Source organism: Terrapene carolina, unplaced genomic scaffold (assembly GCF_002925995.2).
Source record: "Terrapene carolina triunguis isolate 2854851 unplaced genomic scaffold, T_m_triunguis-2.0 Scaffold67, whole genome shotgun sequence".
Classification (NCBI taxonomy): domain Eukaryota; kingdom Metazoa; phylum Chordata; order Testudines; family Emydidae; genus Terrapene; species Terrapene triunguis.
The window spans coordinates 22,865,578-22,884,374 of record NW_020664418.1 but is presented as its reverse complement, the minus strand read 5'-3'; the positions used below and the strand labels follow the sequence as shown (position 1 = coordinate 22,884,374).

At 44.5% G+C, this 18,797-nt stretch overlaps 1 protein-coding gene across 1 annotated transcript in view; it reads left to right on the top strand.

Moving 5' to 3' along the window:
• The first annotated feature begins 11,643 nt into the window (after positions 1 to 11,643).
• The window catches only part of FAM189A1 (family with sequence similarity 189 member A1), a 431,767-nt gene continuing 424,613 nt past the window's right edge, over positions 11,644 to 18,797 (top strand). The window contains exon 1 of the mRNA XM_026648452.1: positions 11,644 to 11,886. Within this exon, the coding sequence (XP_026504237.1) occupies positions 11,644 to 11,886 (243 nt within the window). The remainder of the gene's footprint in view (positions 11,887 to 18,797) is intronic.

The window sequence follows — 18,797 nt, the reverse complement described above, 5'->3', positions numbered from 1 at the left end:
CTGTACTTCGTTTCAGGTGTCGTAAACAAGAAGCGGGCAGCATTAACTCCTGCAAATGTAAACAAACTTGTTTGTCTGAGTGATTGGCTGAACAAGAAGTAGGACTGAGTGGACTTGCAGGCTCTAAAATTTTACATTGTTTTATTTTTGAATGCAGGGTTTTTTTGTACATAATTCTACATTTGTAAGTTCAACTTTCATGATAAAGAGATTGCACTACAGTATTTGTATTCGGAGTTGTAATAGAAATCACTCTATTTAAAAATGTAAAAAACATCCAAAATATTTAAATGGTATTCTATTATTATTTAATAATGTGATTAATCATGATTAATTTTTTAAATAAATTGACAGCCCTAATAGACAGCTCTAGGTAAATGGAAGAATTCTTTTGTTGACCTAGCTACCACCTGTCAAGGAGGTGGATTACCTAAGAGAACTCCTCCTGTCAGTGCCAAAGAACTACAGTGGTGCAACAGCAGCATTGCAGATGTCTACATTTCAAATGCTACAGCGGCACAAGCCCTTAGATGCTAACATCTCCACTCTTTCAAAAGGCACAATGGGATCTTTAATGTCCACAGAGTAGGAAAGGCCTCATTTCAACATAGGATGCGTCACAGAGGATCATTTATTACAGTATCCTGTCTTTGTCAGTGGGTTGTACCAGATGCTTTGTGAGTATAAGAGAGTCTGAGGTCAGTGGGTTTTGTGTGGGTAGAAGTTTGTCTGTCTGGAGCTCAGTGCAGGGTCAAAGCCTCAGTGGAATTAACTATGGAAATAAGTGTTAACCAGGGTGGGTAAGGGTGGCAGAATCTAAAAAATATTAAGGGAATGGTTAAAGGTTTGTTGTTGTAACTTTGAAAGACTTGGTTCAATGATTCTCCATCAATAAACAATTACCTTACATCTTGATATGTACTTTATGCTCAAATTGGTCATTTGCTAACACAAATCAAAATCTAATTCCTCTGATGTCAATGGTTTGCAATGTGTAAAACCAAACAGTCATTTATTATAATAGTAGTAGTAGTAGTAGTAATAAGTAGGTGAAAGATTGCACATTTAAAATTGATCTGTTTTTCTATAGTGTCTCATTGCTCAGATACTAATCTTTTGAAGGCAGGATACCTGTCCTATTTTCAAAAATTGTATTGAGACATTAGGAAGCACAGTGTTCATATAAGCAATGTCACCTTGTGTTGGACATAAACTATATGGTCTAAGGGGCTTAACTCATCTCAGTGAGCAGTTACCCATCCAGGTAGTCATTTGGGCTTTACTAATGTCACTTCAGTTAGTTTACTGCAAAGCTCATTGTGTTTTGAAAGTCAGAAAAACCTGAAATTCTTAAGTTGCTAAAGCAAGGCATTTTCCTGTAAAATTATAGTGATGGTAGTTTCTCTATAGTTTAGACTGCAACTAAATTTCACTATAAGCCCTTTTTCCTCAGGGCAGCTGTGTGGGGGCAGAGTGAAGATAGTTTGGATGCCTTGTCTTAGAGATGCAATCTTAAGTTTACATTTCCTGGGTTTCCAGTGTTCTTGAACAACAACATGTACTCAAATCTTAATGTTTATTATGTGGGAATATATTGCAGCTCATTTCTATTACTGATGTAAACTTTTTTAGTTAGGTGATAAGTAGGGCCCTACCAAATTCACAGTCCATTTTCATGGTCATAGGATTTTAAACATTGTACATTTCATGATTTTAGATATTTAAATCTGAAATTTCTCGGTTTTGTAATTGTAGGGGTCCTGACTCAAAAAGGAGTTGTGGGTTGTAGAAGGAGCAGACTCACCCCACGGCACCGCCTACTGGTTGCTTCAGGGAATAGCTCATTCCAGCGTTGGAGCACCCTCTGCAGGCCAGTGATCTGCCTGTCCTCCACCCCTCCCCATGTCCCTCCCAGACCCCGGTGCCCTTTTATCTGGGGTGCTGCCCCCTGGCAGTACACCCCTCAGTAGTAGGGTCTCCCCTCCCCAGGGAACCCCCACCCACTATCTCTACCTCACCTCAGAATAAGGCCACTGCCAGTCACCAACTAGCCCCCGCTCCCTGGGGCAGACTGCAGTATAAGCCACTCATCACAGGCAAGGTTGGGTTTGAACCTGCTGCCTTGGCCTACCCCTGGGCTGCCCTCTGCAACCCCCAGTACCCTTTGGCCTCCTACCAGGCTGCAGCCTGGGACTATCCAGGCTTTCCCCAGCCCTACTGCACTCAGTTACTCTGTCTCCCTACAGCAAGGCCCTTCTCCCTCTGAAGGCAGAGAGAGACTGTCTGGTGCCTAGCTCCCAGCCTTTTTATACAGGCCAGCTGAGGCCTGATTGGGGTGTGGCCCAGCTGTGGCTGCTTCCCCAATCAGCCCAGCTTTTAGAGCTGCAGCCCTCTGCCAGGGCTGTTTTAAACCCCTCAGGGCAGGAGTGGGTAACCACCCTGCTACATGGGTGTATCAAGGTTATTGGGGTGGGGGTTGTGGTACTGCTACCCCTACTTCTGCACTGCTGCTGGTAGCGGTGCTGCCTTCAGAGCTGAGTAGCTGAAGAGTGGCAGCTGCTGGCTCGGAGCCCAGCTCTGAAGACAGAGCCGGTGCCAGTGGCAGCGCAGAAATAGGGATGACATAGTATTACCACTGTGATGTTATGAGTGTAATATAATATTTCAATGGAAGGTAAGAGGGCCAGAAAGAGTTAATTAACTCAGATTGAGCTGACCCATGGGTGAACCTTAAGGACTGGTTAGGAAGATATGTAAATGAATAGAGCTTTGAAATGCAAGTCTGCATTGTTAGAGATCTCAAGGGTAGATGTTTGCTCAGGTCTTGTGATGTAAGCAAACAAGTCTTGTCCATTGCTATAACTTTAATTCAAAGATCAAAAAAGAAATAGTAACATTTATGATGATACTTGAGTGAAATAGTATTATTGTCTATATGTCTCTTTGAAGGTTGTAGTAACCTGTATCTGAACTGTTTAATGGATAAATTACCCTGTGCTAATTGCCAGGATGTTTAGAAGGAGAGTTAAGCCTATTGTTTTCTCAGGCCGAAAGGCTGCTGGAAATGTATAAGAACCCTGGGACATGATCCTTCTTCATCTCAGATCTGCTTTGGGTTTTAAGAGGGGGAAACCTTAAGCCACAAGGATTGAGATTCCCCAGTCATTGACTGGAGCCACCCTGAATATGGACATTGGACTATAACCTATGGACTATTTCTAAAAGGACTTTTGGCAACTACAAGCTCACCTCTGCTATGTATCTGGACCTCAAGAATTTAATTCAAGTCTGTATGTATATTAATCTTTTAACCAACACTCTCTCTCTTTTCTTTTTTAATAAATTTTAGTTTAGTTGATAAAAATTGGCTAATAGTGTGTATTTTGGGTAAGATCTAAGTTATAATTGAACCTGGGTATGTGGCTGATCCTTTGGGACTGGAAGAACCTTTTCTTTTATATGATGAGATAAGATTTTCAGTAATCATCATCATATCTGACAGGTGTGTTTGGACGGAGGCCTGAGGCTGGGTACTTTAAGGGAACGGCATTGTTTTGACTTCTGAGTAACCAGTGAGGTAGTATAGAAGCTGTTTTGTGCTGGCTTGGTAAATCTAAGTATTGGAATAACCACCAGATTTTGGGGTTTGTCTGCCCCGTTTTGTTTGCAGTTCACCCTAATTGAGTGACCTCAGCTGGCTCCCACGGGCAGCACCGTCACAGCCACCCTTACTTCTTCGCTGCTGCCTGCAGAGTTGGACCCTCAGTCAGCAGCTGCCAGTCTCTGTCTGCCCAGCACTGAAGGCAGCAGTGCACAAGTAAGGATGGCATGGCATGGTATTGCCACCCTTACTTCTGTGCTGCTGCTGGTGGAGCACTGACTTCAGAGCTGGGCATCCATCTAACAGCCGCTGCTCTCCAGCTGCCCAGCTCTGAAGGCAGCGCAGAAGTAAGGATGGCAATACCACAACCCCCCTAAAATAACCTTGTGACCCTCCCTGCAACTCCCTTTTGGGTCAGGACCCCCAATTTGAGAAACACTGGTCTCCCCTGTGAAATCTGCATAGGGTAAAAGCACACAAGACCAGATTTCATGGTCCAGGATGCGTTTTTCATGGCCATGAATTTGGTAGGGCTCTAGTGTCTATAAAGTCATCTTCATAATTTTTTTTTAACATAGTGTTAAAAAAGGCTGAAATATAGTAAGTAGTGGTGGAATACAAGGTATTAATTCATCAAATATAGATATGCAAAAGTAATAATAGATTTTTAAGATACATACCAAGAAATGATATACCTCATATTAGAACTCATCCTAACTACTTATTTCTTGATATTTAAACCTCTTGGATATTATACCTGCGGCACAGATACCAGAAATAGTACTACTATTGTTACTATAAGGTTCTGTATTGTGAATGGTTTAATACTTATCCAGGAAGTTCTAACATAAGAGTGTTTGTAAGAAACAAACATTTTTTTTTCTTTTTGGAAAGAAATTGTTTAATTTACTTCTTGTCAACAGTGATACCTCATTTTTGATCAATTCCTATCATATTTTTAGGATACACATCCTCTTTGGAATAATAGATCTCCAGTGCTTTTTTCTCCTGAATGCAGAATATTTCTTTTAAGATATAGGAAAAGCTGCTTAATATAATTAAATCACGTAAAGTATGCAGTTTTGAAGACACACTATTGCTCTGCATAAGTGACAGCAGAATAGGGCCCTCAGGCAGATTTCCAATGCCCAAGCCCTCCAGGGTGCTATTTTACTAGCTTCCTTATTAGCCATGATGAAATTAGGTATTTGAGGTTCACCTCAGCAATGAATTTATTTCCTTTTTTATTAATATCACAATTCCATCAATCTTGCAAAAGTGATTTTGGTTATTGGATTTCATATAATTGTTTTGAAACAGAATGTGTAGTATTCAGAAATAGAAACTTCCATTTTTCAGTATAGTTATTAGTAAACTACTCATGAAGTTACTTCCTGAACTGGTTGGGAGCCAGCAAAGAGTGACAGTAATGAGACAATTTCCATAGAAGAGGGATCATTACCATGCTGGAGCCTATGTTTGATGTTTTCTAAGAGGCTTATAACAAGGTCCTATAGGCAGTGCCCTTCTGGCTGCCTTCAGAAAATAATCAGTTTGTGAGGGTCGGGGGGAATCGGGTTTAGTTTTGTTCCTATATTTAAATTTGGCTACAGCAAACTTTTGTGATGACTTTCAAAACTGTAGTAACCATATTTTCCCCCCTTTGGATTATAACCAACTTCGTAGTCATGAAAACGATCATCTGAAATTCACACAACCTCATAAATATACAGGACTATTGATCATTTAAAAATTGTTGGAAATTCCGTCTGAAAGCAAAATCCAGCAATTAAGAACTTTTCAGGGGAAATAAGTATAGGGAAAAAAGTAAAAATTGAATTCACAGCTAATGCAATGTCAAAGGTTGCCCAAGTCCTGTTCTTGAATAGTCTATAGAAGCTATGGTCTTCAAACCTGTGCTGTCTTGGCTAGCTTGGTAGATGAGAGGCACAGTCTTGCAAGAAACATGCATTTGATTTTCCTAGTTTCTCACTCTGGAGATTTAAAGGAGTTGGAAATAGGCCTTGAATTACAAATACTCAGCAATGCAAACTCTCTCCTCAGATTCTATTCTCTCCCTATATATTCTGAAATAATGACCCACTTCTGAGCAGCAACCAAGTTGAATTCAGCACATCCCAGGGAATAAGTTAACTTTTCCACCTCCTTGACTTTGGGGTTGGCCAGAGCAGCATTCAGCATAAACTAGACCAGTCTCAGAAGTCACCCTAGCTTCTGCTGTGCAGTTATAGCTTGCTATGGATCCATCCAGCAGGCTAGAATATGTAGAGTACAGCATGATCTGGCTACCTTCCACTCTCCCCTCCCTATTTGTCTCTGCCTCCTGTCCCTGCACATCAATACCCTGAGATCTTTGAGGGAGAGGGAATATACATTTGGCAGAACAGCCCTATGCTACCTTTGGTTTAAGCCAGTCTTGTGGCCTCTGTAAATGCCTAGAGAACCATAATACAGGGATATCAGCAAAGGCTAGAATTTGGGCGATACATTTCTTTGAACAAGCATATCTTCAGTTCAAGACCTGATTCGGAGTGCTGAAGAGTCTAATGATGCTGTAAGCCAACTTCTTAGTGTGATCACTTTAAAAATTGAATATTTTAACTTGGGGCCAGTCTGTTCTTGGGTAAAAAGATCTAATTACAAAAGTACAGATAAACACAGTTCTATCATAGAGTATAGATGGTACCTAATATTGCTGGAAGTGTGCTACAGTCTTGTGCAGGGCAGTTCTTCGGCTGAGTTTGAGGCTCTGATTAAAACACTGTTACGTTGCATCTGCACTGCAGAGCTGAATTTTAACCATGTAAAAGGACAAATGAATGTAACTGGTTCCTCTGACCTAATTGCTTTGTGGCATAGATAGGCATTGAGACAAACAGGACTAAAGCCCTTTTCCATTCTGCATCAATGCTGCCTGCAACAAGTATATAAGCAGATTTGTATTTGGCCTTGAGAGGTCATACTGAGACATGCACTGGCAGAACATGCTGACACAAATAAGTAAATGATGTGTGTAAGTATAAAAGAGGCATGAACCCCATCTTGAGAAGCTCATTTCCTTGTGCAAGGAAAGCTACATTCTGTAGGACACAGAATTGGGGAAGAAGAGAACAGTTCAGGATAAAAGTTATATAAGCCTCTACACCCATATTTTGTATCAATATAAGGGTCAGGGGTATGAATTTTTGTCAGTAAAGTGCTACACTCCCCTTAATGTGGATGCATTTATATTATTATAAATGTGCTTATACCATTATACTTATTTTTGTATAGTAAGGGGTATAAATACATTTATACTGGTATAACTGCATCCACACTCTGGGTGTTGTACCTCTAAACTATAAGCAGTACAAACCTCGTACCTGTAGTATGGATGCAGTTATACTACTATAACCTATACTGATATAGTTGAAATGGTACAACTTTTGTGTGTAGGTACAGACACAGATGTATGTGCTCTGGTGTTAATGAGCCACTGATTATCACTTCTGCTTTAGACTGAGTGTCACCTACCTCAGCTGAAAACAGGTATAATTGTCATCATCCTCAAAGTGCAAAGTACTGTAGTCACATCTCAACGAACAATAAATGCAACACACAGGAGTCATTGGCCAATAACCTTCTTCCACATCTTGTGGTCTTCACACAGCCTTGCACAGTGCACCATACTGAATCCCTTCTAGTTAGCCGCATTGTCAAACCACGCTTGCCATCAGTGCCCCCTTGAACCTAGCACCAGTTCCTGCAAAACTTGCTTCAGCAGTCTTCCTCTACTCGTCCAACCCACACATCCTGCAAACTCAAATTTTCTTCATCTGATTGTCTTGATGATATGAGATATCACTCAAATTAGGCTGTAAACTGGGGCAATTACCTGCTCATTAGTGGTATACAAGGTATAGCTAATATGCAGCAATTGCCTGTAGCATTTCAATTCAAAGGCAGAAAGCCTCTTAATGTCTTGTTTCCCCAGTGTCTGTGTCACACATGCATATAGCAAAATGCTGAAGAAAAGCGATGGCAGCAGTTTCATTTTGCATTTCATGGTAATACCTTTGCTTCTCCAAATGAGGTTGAGTGTTGGTAGAGCAGCAGTGATACGTCCAGTTCTGTGTTGGGTTTCTAAGTGACATTTAGTGTCCCTTATAATCATACTACTCAGGTATTTGAAGTGTTCAATGCACTTCAGTGCCTCCTCTGATTTGGGTAGGAATATCTTCACCTTTTCAGCAGACTTGTCACCATCGTCTTTGTCTTTTTGTGTGATATCTTTAAACCTAACTTCTCTAGTTCTACCACTCTCTCTAGCAATTTTTGCATCTCTTCTTGCAACACTACAATCAAGTCAATATCATCAGCGAAGCAAAGAGGACTAATTTTTTGTCCACAGATGGGAACACCCTTCTGAAGGTTTCCATCAGTGGCTCTTAAGATTTCTGTAAGATAACTGTTGAAGAGAAAACAACGAGGAGTCCTTGTGGCACCTTAGAGACTAACACATTTATTTGGGCATAAGCTTTCGTGGGCTTGTGCCCAAATAAATTTGTTAGTCTCGAAGGTGCCACAAGGACTCCTCGTTGTTTTTACAGACTAACATGGCTACCTTTCTGAAACCTCTTGAAGAGAGTTGCTGATAGCATATGGTTCTATATATCCTTATTTGTCATCCGATCAAACCAAATACTTGACTTGCTCCCCACAAACACTGAAGCCATTTGACTGCCATAAAGCTTGTTATATTTTCAACAACTCTGACCAACTACAGTAACTCCTCGCTTAACGTTGTAGTTGTGTTCCTGAAAATTGCGACTTTAAGTGAAATGATGTTAAGCGAATCCAATTTCCCCATAAGAATTAATGTAAATAGGGGGAGGTTAGGTTCCAGGGAATTTTTTTTCACCAGACAAAAAACTATATATTATATAGATATACACACAGTATACATTTTAAACAAACAATTTAATACTGTTCACAGCTATGATGATTGTGAAGCTTGGTTGAGGTGGTTAAGTTAGAGGGTGGAAGAGGGAGGGATATTTCCCAGGGAATGCCTTGCTGCTAAATGATGAACTAGCACTCGGCTGAGCCCTCGAGGGTTAACACATTGATGTTAATGTAGCCTCTCACACAAGGCAGCATGAACACGAGGGAGGGGCGACAACATAGCAGGCAGACAGACAGACACACACCTTGTGTGCGTGTGTGTGTGAGAGAGAGATGCACACTGCCCCTTTAAGTAAGCTGACCCACTCTTAAGTGCATTGTCTTTTTAAGTGGATCAGGAAGTCAAGACAGCAGCTGCTGCCTCAAGCTCTCCCTGTCTCTCTCCGTCCGTGACCCCTCCCTGCTCTATATGGAGAAGGGGTAAATGGGGTGCAGGAGCAGGGGGGAGGGTGACACCCTGACATTAGCCCCCCCTTCCCCTCCTGCACAGCGAGCAGGAGGCTCTGGGAGCAGCTCCAAGGCAGAGGGCAGGAGCAGCACATGGCAGTGGGGGGAGGGACAGCTGAACTGCCCAGCAATTGATAGCCTGCTGGGCGGCTGCAGCACAGGGAACTTAGGGTGGCTGCCGGTCCACCCTGGTTACAAGCCCCCACCAGCTAGCTGAAACGGGCTGCTCTTCCTGCAAGCAGTGGACAAAGCAAGCGGCTGCCAAATGACATTAGAAGGGAGCATTGCACAACTTTAAACGAGCATTTTCCCTAATTGATCAGCAACGTAACAACGTTAACCGGGAGGACTTTAAGTGAGGAATTACTGTACAAGATGGTACAATCCTCTTTGGGCAATGTGCTGTCAAATGTCTTAACAAAGACATACTCCAGCATTTTCTCGCATAGCACATGCAGATTGAATATTTGCTCCTCTATACACCTTTTTGGTCTAAAATGGGCTTGTTCTTTAGCCAGAAAGTTCTCTATATTGGGCACAATCTTCTTCAGGATAACGCACAATGGTGTTTTGGTTGTATGTCAATAAAGAGATTGGTAATTTCCACATATAGCTGGGTTCCTCTGTTTATTAATAGGAACCATCAGGAATTGTGCCCAAGTCTTGGGCTATCTTTCAGACTTTCAAATCACGGTGACAAGCTTTTGTTATGTGCCAATGAGTACCACTCCACCACCTTCAATCGGTTCTGCTTGGTGGTTCTCCACTGCTTTTCAGTGTCTGCACCACATTCTCAACTTCTCAGCAGAAAGCAGGTGTAACAGATACTTCAGATGGGATTGGCAGAGTCTACACTGGGCTCCCAGTGTTGCTAACACCAGTTCATCTTAACTGGTCTCATCAATGATGGGAAAATTTTCACATATATGCATAAGTGCTGGGGGTGCTGTTGCACTCCCTGGCTTGAGGTGGTTTTCATAATATTCAGGGTTTACTGTTTGGTTCAATGGCTCTGAGCACCCCCACTATCCAAATTGTTGCGGCACCCCTGCAAATATGCCTAGCAGATAGGGCTCATGGAGGTGGCAGCTTTGATAGCAATTCATACACCACTGTTGCTTTTAGCCACTGCAACCTGAAGCTTAGCACCATCAACTTAAATTGTAGACAGTTAAGACAATGAGTCCCAAGTATTTTCAGGCACCTTGCCTGCTAATTTTGTAGGGTTTTGTGTAACCTTTTTTTTTTTTAAAGTAGTATTTTCCTCTGTTGCTGTATGAAAGACCATGGCAGACAACAGCTTAAACAGGCTGGGCATAGTGCTACCAAATGCACAAAGTAAACAAATTGGAGAGAGATTGTCCTCTAATCCGTTTTACTGTAGTAAAAAGAATTGTAGGTGTTACATCTAACAACTGCATACAGTGGAGATTTTTTTTTAAATTGTGAGATTTTAAGAGGACAGTCTATTTAAAGATACTGCTCGGCAACTGTCCTAGGTCCCCTCCTGAATCTGACTCTTTTCCCACCTCGTCCCTGGCCTGCTATGGGAAACCCCAACGAGGGCTTCCATTACGCTCCCCACTTCCAGTAGAGTTTCTTTCCTCTGCACCCGGCCGTCTCCCCGGGGGCGCTCTGTCCTCCCGCAAGGTGGATGGGTGTCATTCCCCCACCCTCCTCCAGGCCTGTGTCTGTGATGCCTGCAGCCAGCTCCATCCCATGTGGCTCCTCTGCCGCACTGTCGCTTTCCCCCGCCTCCTCCGCCCGTGGTGCTGCTGCCTCCCTTGTTTGTTCGCCTCGCACAAGCCGCTCTCCCTCCGGAGCCGGCGGCGGCTGTTCCTCCTGCCGCTGCCTCCACCCCCCATTGGCCGTAAACACCCGCCCCCCCCATCTTCCCTCCCGCCGTTGCCAAGCGGGGAAGAAGCAGGGCTCTGCTGCCCCTGTGCGTGCGCCCCAGAGCAACTTGCAGCCGCGGGGCTCCGAACCAGAATCAGCGCGGGTCCTGCATGCACCTGAGCCGGCCGCAGGCGCAGCCGCGCGCACGGCCAGCTCAGCAGCCGGGGGCGCGTGTGTGGCAGGATCCGAAGAGGCGGCGGCAGCATCAGCAGCTGCCTGAGCGTGCGAGCGGCGGGGGAGCGCTAGTCCGACTCGCATGCACTGGCCATGCCGGCTGGCTGTGCAGCCTGGCCGGGGCGGGGAGCGCTGATCCCCTCGGCTGCGCCCTGACTCTGCAGCGGCGGAAGAGAGGGAGCTGTTGCCTTTTGCGAGGTATGGGCTGCTGCTGTTCAGCTGGGGGCTCGCGGCTCCTGCGGGCCGTACGGCCCCTGTGCGGAGTCGGCTCCGGCTGCGCTGCGGGGCATGAGCAGGGGCTTGCCTGAGCGCGCAACTTAGCCCGGACTCTGTACTGAGTTGCCCAGCAAAGTGCATCCTCTCCTGGGAGCGCGGCAGAGAGACCGGCCTGGCCGCTGCCTCCGGCCCTGCTGGGGAGGCGCTCTGCGGAGAGCACCGCTGGCCAACGGGCAGCCCCCGAGCACCTGGAGACCCTGTGAGCGGGGCCGCTGCCCTCTTGCTGCCTCCGCCTTTGCTGCGTCCTGCTTTTCCCAGCAACGGTCTCGGGTGCCCTGTGCAGGATGCCGCTTGCCGGGGGCAGCGCGCTGCAGCCCCCTGGAGGGGCTCGCTCGCTCAGCCCCGCCGCCCTGTCCCGCAGTTTGTCCCGCCTGCGCGAGTATCGGACCCGCTCCCGGATCATGCTGTCCCTGGGGGTCACCCAGATGGTGCTCGGATGCCTCATCGTGGCCGTCAGCTTCGCTGCCCTGGCTCTCACCACCTCGGCCAGGGTCCGGCACTCCTGTCCCTTCTGGGCCGGCTTCTCGGTAAGTGCCGCCGGCACAATGTGCTGGGGCAGCCGCTTGTCCTCCTGCTCCCTAGTGTGCCTTGCGAAAAGTTACTGCCCCGTCTGCAGCGGGAAGAGAGGGAGGTGCTCCCCTCCAGGGACAGGGTAAGGGCAAGGGGCGTTATTTTCCTTTCCCCTCCAACGTTAGCAAGTGAGAGAAATGTACAAAGTTTGCTGCATACCAATGAGGTATAAACGCCCTGCAAATTAAATGGGAGTGTGTGTGTCAGGAGGTTCGGAGGAGGAGGGGTAGCTGTGTTTTTGCCTCCTTTGGGGATTAATATGGTGCAGGTTTGTGAGTGGGCATCTCTCCATTTCCCCGCCCCCCATCCTTGCCCATGATTACCCTCATACCTGCTTCAGGAGATTCTATTGCTGAGAAGATAGTTTGCCTTTGGGATGCACCAGATTGCACCAAATGGCAAGTACTTTTGGAAAATGTCATGAGGGAAGATAGCCCTATCCATCCACCCATTGGTAAATTATGTGATTTATATTTTGCACATATAAAATACATTATTTGGCCTGAAGTTAATTTTATAAAATATTTGGGGATTGTTTGTTTTTTATTTTAAAATACTAGGGGGTTGAAAAAGTACTTAGAAAAGAATGGATCTTGCCACTTTAATTGTAGAGTGAATCGATTGACTCCATAATACTCAGTGTCAAAAAGGATAAACAAGATAAAATACTCAAATGATAGAAGTGTTACTTTAACTTTCACATACAGAAACTCCTCAAACACAAAGGTGTAGATATCTGGATTGAGATTGTAAGGGACATGGGATCAGACAAGAACTTCAAGTCAAGGAAAAGCAGCCTCTTATGAATGCTTTACTTCTTTCTGTAGATGACAGAAAGAGCCAGGCACTTACTTTATAAGCAAGGTTTCCTATTCTGATTTGCTGTGACAATTACGTTTCCTCTTCTCCCCTTTACTTCCCCTTCCCACTTTTCTTATGCTGTACTCATTGGGTTAGATATGACACGATGTGGCCATACTTATCAGTGAGACCATCAAAAAAGTCTGGTCTTGCTTCTAGTGAAGTCAGTAAAAGAAAAGGATGGGAGCTCTAAATTGTTCTGAACCTTCCTGTAAACACAGGGGTTTTTTGTTTTAGGTATCACACAGATTCCTAGTTATCACTGTGTTGTTATTGGGTTCAGTTTTTATGTAACTACTCTGGAATAATTTTGACTTCTAACCTGAAGAACTCTGGTTTTAGAGCCCACTGGATCCACAGTTATGAGCTGATGTCTCTCAAGTTCTTGGCACAGGTTTTATGCATGAATGAAAAAGTAACTACCAGAAACAGGTTGTGTTGGAGGTAATAAAATGAAATTAGAACAGCAGGAACAGATTTTAATGTACACATGTAATACACAAACCCTCACAGTTGCAGAAAGCAACTGCACTGCTCCACTGGAGAATGTAATATATGCTGTTGTGTTGCTTTAGCTTGGCTGAATGCAGCGGTTTCACAGAAATTCACTAAAACACATTACTAACTCGCTAGAAGGCTATAGGTCTCTAAGTAAGGTCAGACCTAGCAAAGTAGTTCATTCAGCCTACATATTCAGAATATTTTGTGCAAGGAGGTGTTTAAATGATTCTGCTGACTAAGTTTCCTTTTTCCTATTGTCAGTTTTATCTCCATCATGCTATGTTAGGATGTTTAAAAATTAAAATTGCTGGACGTTTTTGATCTGGGCAGCTAGCCTAAATCTGTACTTTGTGTCTGCGCTTCTACTATTAAAATTGGGACAGTGAAAATTCCTTTCGTTAAGAGCAAAACAGGAATACTCAAATCAGTGGCGAAACCAAAGGTTACCAGGGCATTATTATCACTGAGCCAGACTCTCAGTCTTGCTTCATTTAATTTAATAGGTTGTTGGTTCCAAGATGTTTTTAACACTTTTTAATAATGTTTAATAAACCAGAGTATTTGCAGCTTTGAAGTATTTGTTCAGAAAACAAACTGATATTTGGTTCAGACCCAAGTTAACCTCTGTAAATATCTGGCAGAAGTGGCACATTTTCAAAATGGTCATGCTCAAACCAAATTATTTACTTAAAGTGTTTTCTTATTCAATCAAGCTCCTTGGCAGGGGAGAAAAAGCTCTGGATTCTGCAGCATTGTAGAACCTTTTCTTGGATTTTTTCCCTTGCATTATTTGGTAGCTGAGTCTGTAGTGTTGAAAAGAAATGTCATTTTGCAATGGTCACCTGGATTTTATAGTCATCACACTGCTGTCTTTGAGACTGAGCTTAGGCAAACTCAAATATTGCAGTCAATGGAGATGTCACAATTCATAATGATGAGATGTTAATTTCATGTCTTCTGACCACTTGAATAGTAGTGTGCTCTTAAGACAAGACAGCTGTGTCAGGTTTGGGAGGTATGCAACTTGTCCGTGTATTCCAGTAAATAATTGGTGCATCTAACCTTTTATCTAGGTTTAAGGAGTATCACTTCCATTAATGTGAAGTTTAGTCAGTCAGTACAAAACAAATAACTTTTAAACATAAAATTTATTTTATTTTTTAAATGATTTTTTTTCCAGATCTCTTCCTCTTATTTTGCAGGACACAAAAGATGTGTTACTGTTACAGTAGTTATGGGCAGTGGCCAAGTCTTGGCTGACAGTCTAGTGCTGTTATATGTATTGATGTATTTGAAATTTCAGTACATGAGTGTGGTTCTTTCTGTGTCATAACTTAGAATCTGCTTTTAGGACATCTCTAGAACCACTTTTCCATGGCATAATGGTATATGCAAACAGTACCATAGTAGGATATTATTGCAATGACATTGCTGTGGGTCACCAGTGATAATCAGTGCCATGTCAATTGTTTCTAGTGGGATGTGCTACAGTTCTTTTACTAGGGCCTGGTCTATACTACAGAGTTAGGTCGAAGGAAGCCGCCTTAAGTCGACCTGTTAATGTATGTTTCTACGCTACTGGGTCCTTTACGCCAACTTAAGTCGCCTCTAATGTCAACTTCTGTAATCCACCTCTGCGAGAGGCATAGCACTTAACTCGATTTTCATGGGTGGACTGCGAGGTAGTGCAGATGCAGCAGTGTAATTCGACTTAATTGGCCTCCAGGTGGTGTCCCACAATGCTCATCTGTGACATGTGCTCGGCATGAGTCGGCAAGTAGTTTAAGTGGCTGATAAGGGACTGGGGGCCCATGTGTGAGATTCCTCAATTTGGGAGTGAAATAAACAGCTCCCCCCACCATTCATAAACAGCTTCCCGTGGTGCTATGGGGAGGGACGATTGTTCGACTACTACCTCTGCTCCTGACATGAGTCTGCCATAAACTTCATTAAAAGTGGGGTCACCCATGACTCGGGGGAGTTGGGGGGAGGTTACTCACCATGGCTGGAACAGCAAAATGGCACAGTGAACGGTTACGTATTCTGATTATGTTATAAAAAGAACAGGAGTACTTGTGGCACCTTAGAGACTAACAAATTTATTAGAGCATAAGCTTTCGTGGGCTACAACCCATTATGTTATGGCTTGCACCTAGTGTAATAAGATTTTTTTTTATTATTTATTTATGAAAATGGCCTTGCTATGGAAACATTTTATGCATGTACAATGGTCCCTTTCTTTTTCCCCATGACTGACAGCTGGAAATGTGTCCTTCGGCATGTCATCAATACCTGAAAGCAGACTTTCACTGACTAGAAGGAGGAGAAAGAGAATGCAGGAGGACATATTCACCGAGATAATGAATGCCTCCGGGACAGCTGACACGGCGCTGAGAGTGTGGCGGATTTCACTGTCTGAGAAGTTGGACATGGACAGCAGACAAGCTTCCCATGAGCATGAGTGTGCGGCGCAGGATGAGATGCTTCGGATTATGAGGGACCAATCGGACATGTTGAGGCATCTGGTTGAACTGCAGGAACAGAAGCAGGAGGGTAGGGTCCCTCTGCAGACCCTGGTAGACAGCCAGCATCGCCTGGCTCAGAATTGCCCTCCCATAAGCGTTCCATGAGGTGTGGGAGAAAAGTCCATTATCCCTTTCACTTAACTCAGGGGGAGGGTACAAGGAACAGAAGGTGCCCATTTACAGACCTTTGATGACCACAGCTGAAAATGTTTCTCCCATTCCAACTTTACAACCCCTTTTCCCCAAGGATAACTTTTTTTCTGTTCTCCCTCTTTATTATGTTTGTTAAATGAAGTAAATGAATTTGACAAATAAACGTTCTTAAATATTGAGTAGAAGCAGTGGGCTTGGGTGGGGGGTTGGCTTTACAGGGACAGTGATACAAGCCAGGTGAAGCTTTGGGAAAGCACAGTGCAGACGAGCAGCTCACATTACTGTGACTCATTATTGAAACGGCTTTTCAAAGCCTCATGGATATGCAATGCCTCTTGCTGTGCTCTTATTTCCCTGGTGTCTGGCTGCTCAAAATGGCTGCCATGCGATCTGCCTCAACTGCCCACCCCTGCAGAAAATTTTCCCACTTTTTTTCACAGATATTATGGAGCACACAGCAGGCAGCTATAACCATGGGGGATGCTCTCTTAACTAGCATCCAGCCTTGTTAGTAGACTTCTCCGGCGCCCTTTCAAATGACCAAAGGCACATTCAACCACCATTCTGCACTTGCTGAGCCTATAGTTGAACAGTTCCTTACTGCTGTCCAGACAACCGGGTGAATGGTTTCATGAGCCATGGGAGCAAGGGGTAGGTTGGGTCCCCCAGGATAATTATAGGCATCTCAACGTCATCAATGTTCATTTTGTGGTCTGGAAAGAAAGTCCCGGATTGCAGCTTTATGAGCAGACCCGAATTCCTAAAGATGTGCGCATCATGAACCTTTCCTGACCATCCTACATTGATGTCTGTGAAACACCCCCTGTGATCCACCAGCGCTTGCAACACCATTGAAAAGTATCCCTTTTGCTTTATGTACTCTTTGGCAAGGTGGTCTGGTGCCAAGATGGGGATATGTGTGCCATCTTTCGCCCCATCGCAGCAAAACCATCCACTATGTCCTGCACATTTCCCAGACTTACTACCCTTCGTAGCAGAAGTCGATTAATGGCCCTCCACACTTGGAGCACAGCAGCTCCCACAGTTGATTTACCTACTCCAAATTGATTCTCCACTGACTGGTAATTGGTGTTGCAAACTTCCAAATAGCGATCACCACTCGCTTCTCCACTGTCAAAGCAGCTCTTGTTTTTGTGTTGCTGAACTGCAGGGCAGGGGAAGGCTCTGCACAAAGTTCCTGGAAGGTAGCCTTCCACATTCAGAAGTTCTGCAGCCACTGCTAGTCATCCAATACCCGCAAAATGATGTGGTCCCACCAGTCAGTGCTGGTTTCACGGGACCAGAAACAACGCTCAGCAGAGTGCAGCTGCTCTGTGACTGCTAGCAGCAACTGTGAATTTTTTTTTCAATGGCTTGCATCAGGACTGCTTGCAGGACATCACTATATTCCGCGCAGTGGACCCTACTTCGGCTCTGGAAATACTGCAGGAGAAGATGCAAGGTGTTTGAGATGCTCACCGCAAGAGTGCACAACTGAGCAGGCTCCATGCCTCTGGGGTTATGGCGTACGTGCGGCGGTTTTAAGGCACAAAAACCACTGGGTTGTTTGCCGTTTATATGAGGGAGGGAGGACAGTGCATCATGGGATGCTGACACAATGTTCCCATTCTCTCGTGCGATAATGTTTTGGGCCCATGAGGTATTGTACAAACTTCCCAAAAGTTTGGGATAGCTACCCACGATTCATTGCTTTTTGCATCAATGCAGGCGCTGCTAGTGAGAACACACTCCATCGAGACAATGACTCTGGTGTGGTTACGCACAATCGACTTAATTAATTTGGAGGCTTGAGGTCGAATTAGATAAAGTTGACTTAATTTTGTAGTGTAAACACTATATCTGTTTAAAACATTACCAAGAAAGGTTATCAAATACTAGCAGGGGGCGTTAATACTGCTTGGAAAGCATCAGACTTGGAGAACTTCTTATGTAGAATGTTTGTGGGGTTTGTGCAGAGGTGCTTTTAGGGGGTTCCGTGGAACAGGAGCATGCTACCAAGCCACCTCCTCCCACCTGTGGTTTTGGGGCCTATTTATCCTTTTCCCTTTACTTTGCTACACTCCATGCCATGTACCACATGGAAGAAACATGTCTGCTGCTAGTCTGGTTAAACCATACCGTGTACAGGGCCAGCATGATTAATGCTTGCTCACCATATATAATGTACAAGGGAGCATGGATTTTTATGAACCAGTAGAAGACACAAAATATGAGATAGTGTACTGCACAGCTATGATAGTGTTAGGAAAACATTTGGCTGTCATAGTTATTGCAGATGGGTAAAATGGGTATTGAATTTAAGTTCATCTGTTCCTACAGAATGAGATAAGCATGTTTTGTTTCTTCAATAAAGCTTTTATTTTTTATTTATTGCACTTCTGCTTTACTGAGCGAGTCTCCAGAAGGGATTGAAAATAAACTCAATCATCCTTTTGACAAAGCTTATCCCTAGATCAGTGGTTCCCAAACTTGTTCCGCCGCTTGTGCAGGGAAAGCCCCTGGCAGGCCAGGCCGGTTTGTGTACCTGCAGCGTCCGCAGGTTCGGCTGATCGCGGCTCCCACTGGCCGTGGTTCGCTGCTCCAGACCTGGGAGCTGCTGGAAGCGGTGTGGGCTGAGGGACGTACTGGTCACTGCTTCCAGCAGCTCCCATTGGCCTGGAGCAGCAAACCGCGGCCACTGGGAGCTGCGATCGGCCGAACCTACGGACGTGACAGGTACACAAACCGGCCTGGCCCGCCAGGGGCTTTCCCTGCACAAGCGGCGGAACAAGTTTGGGAACCACTGCGCTAGATGTTCAATAGTTAAC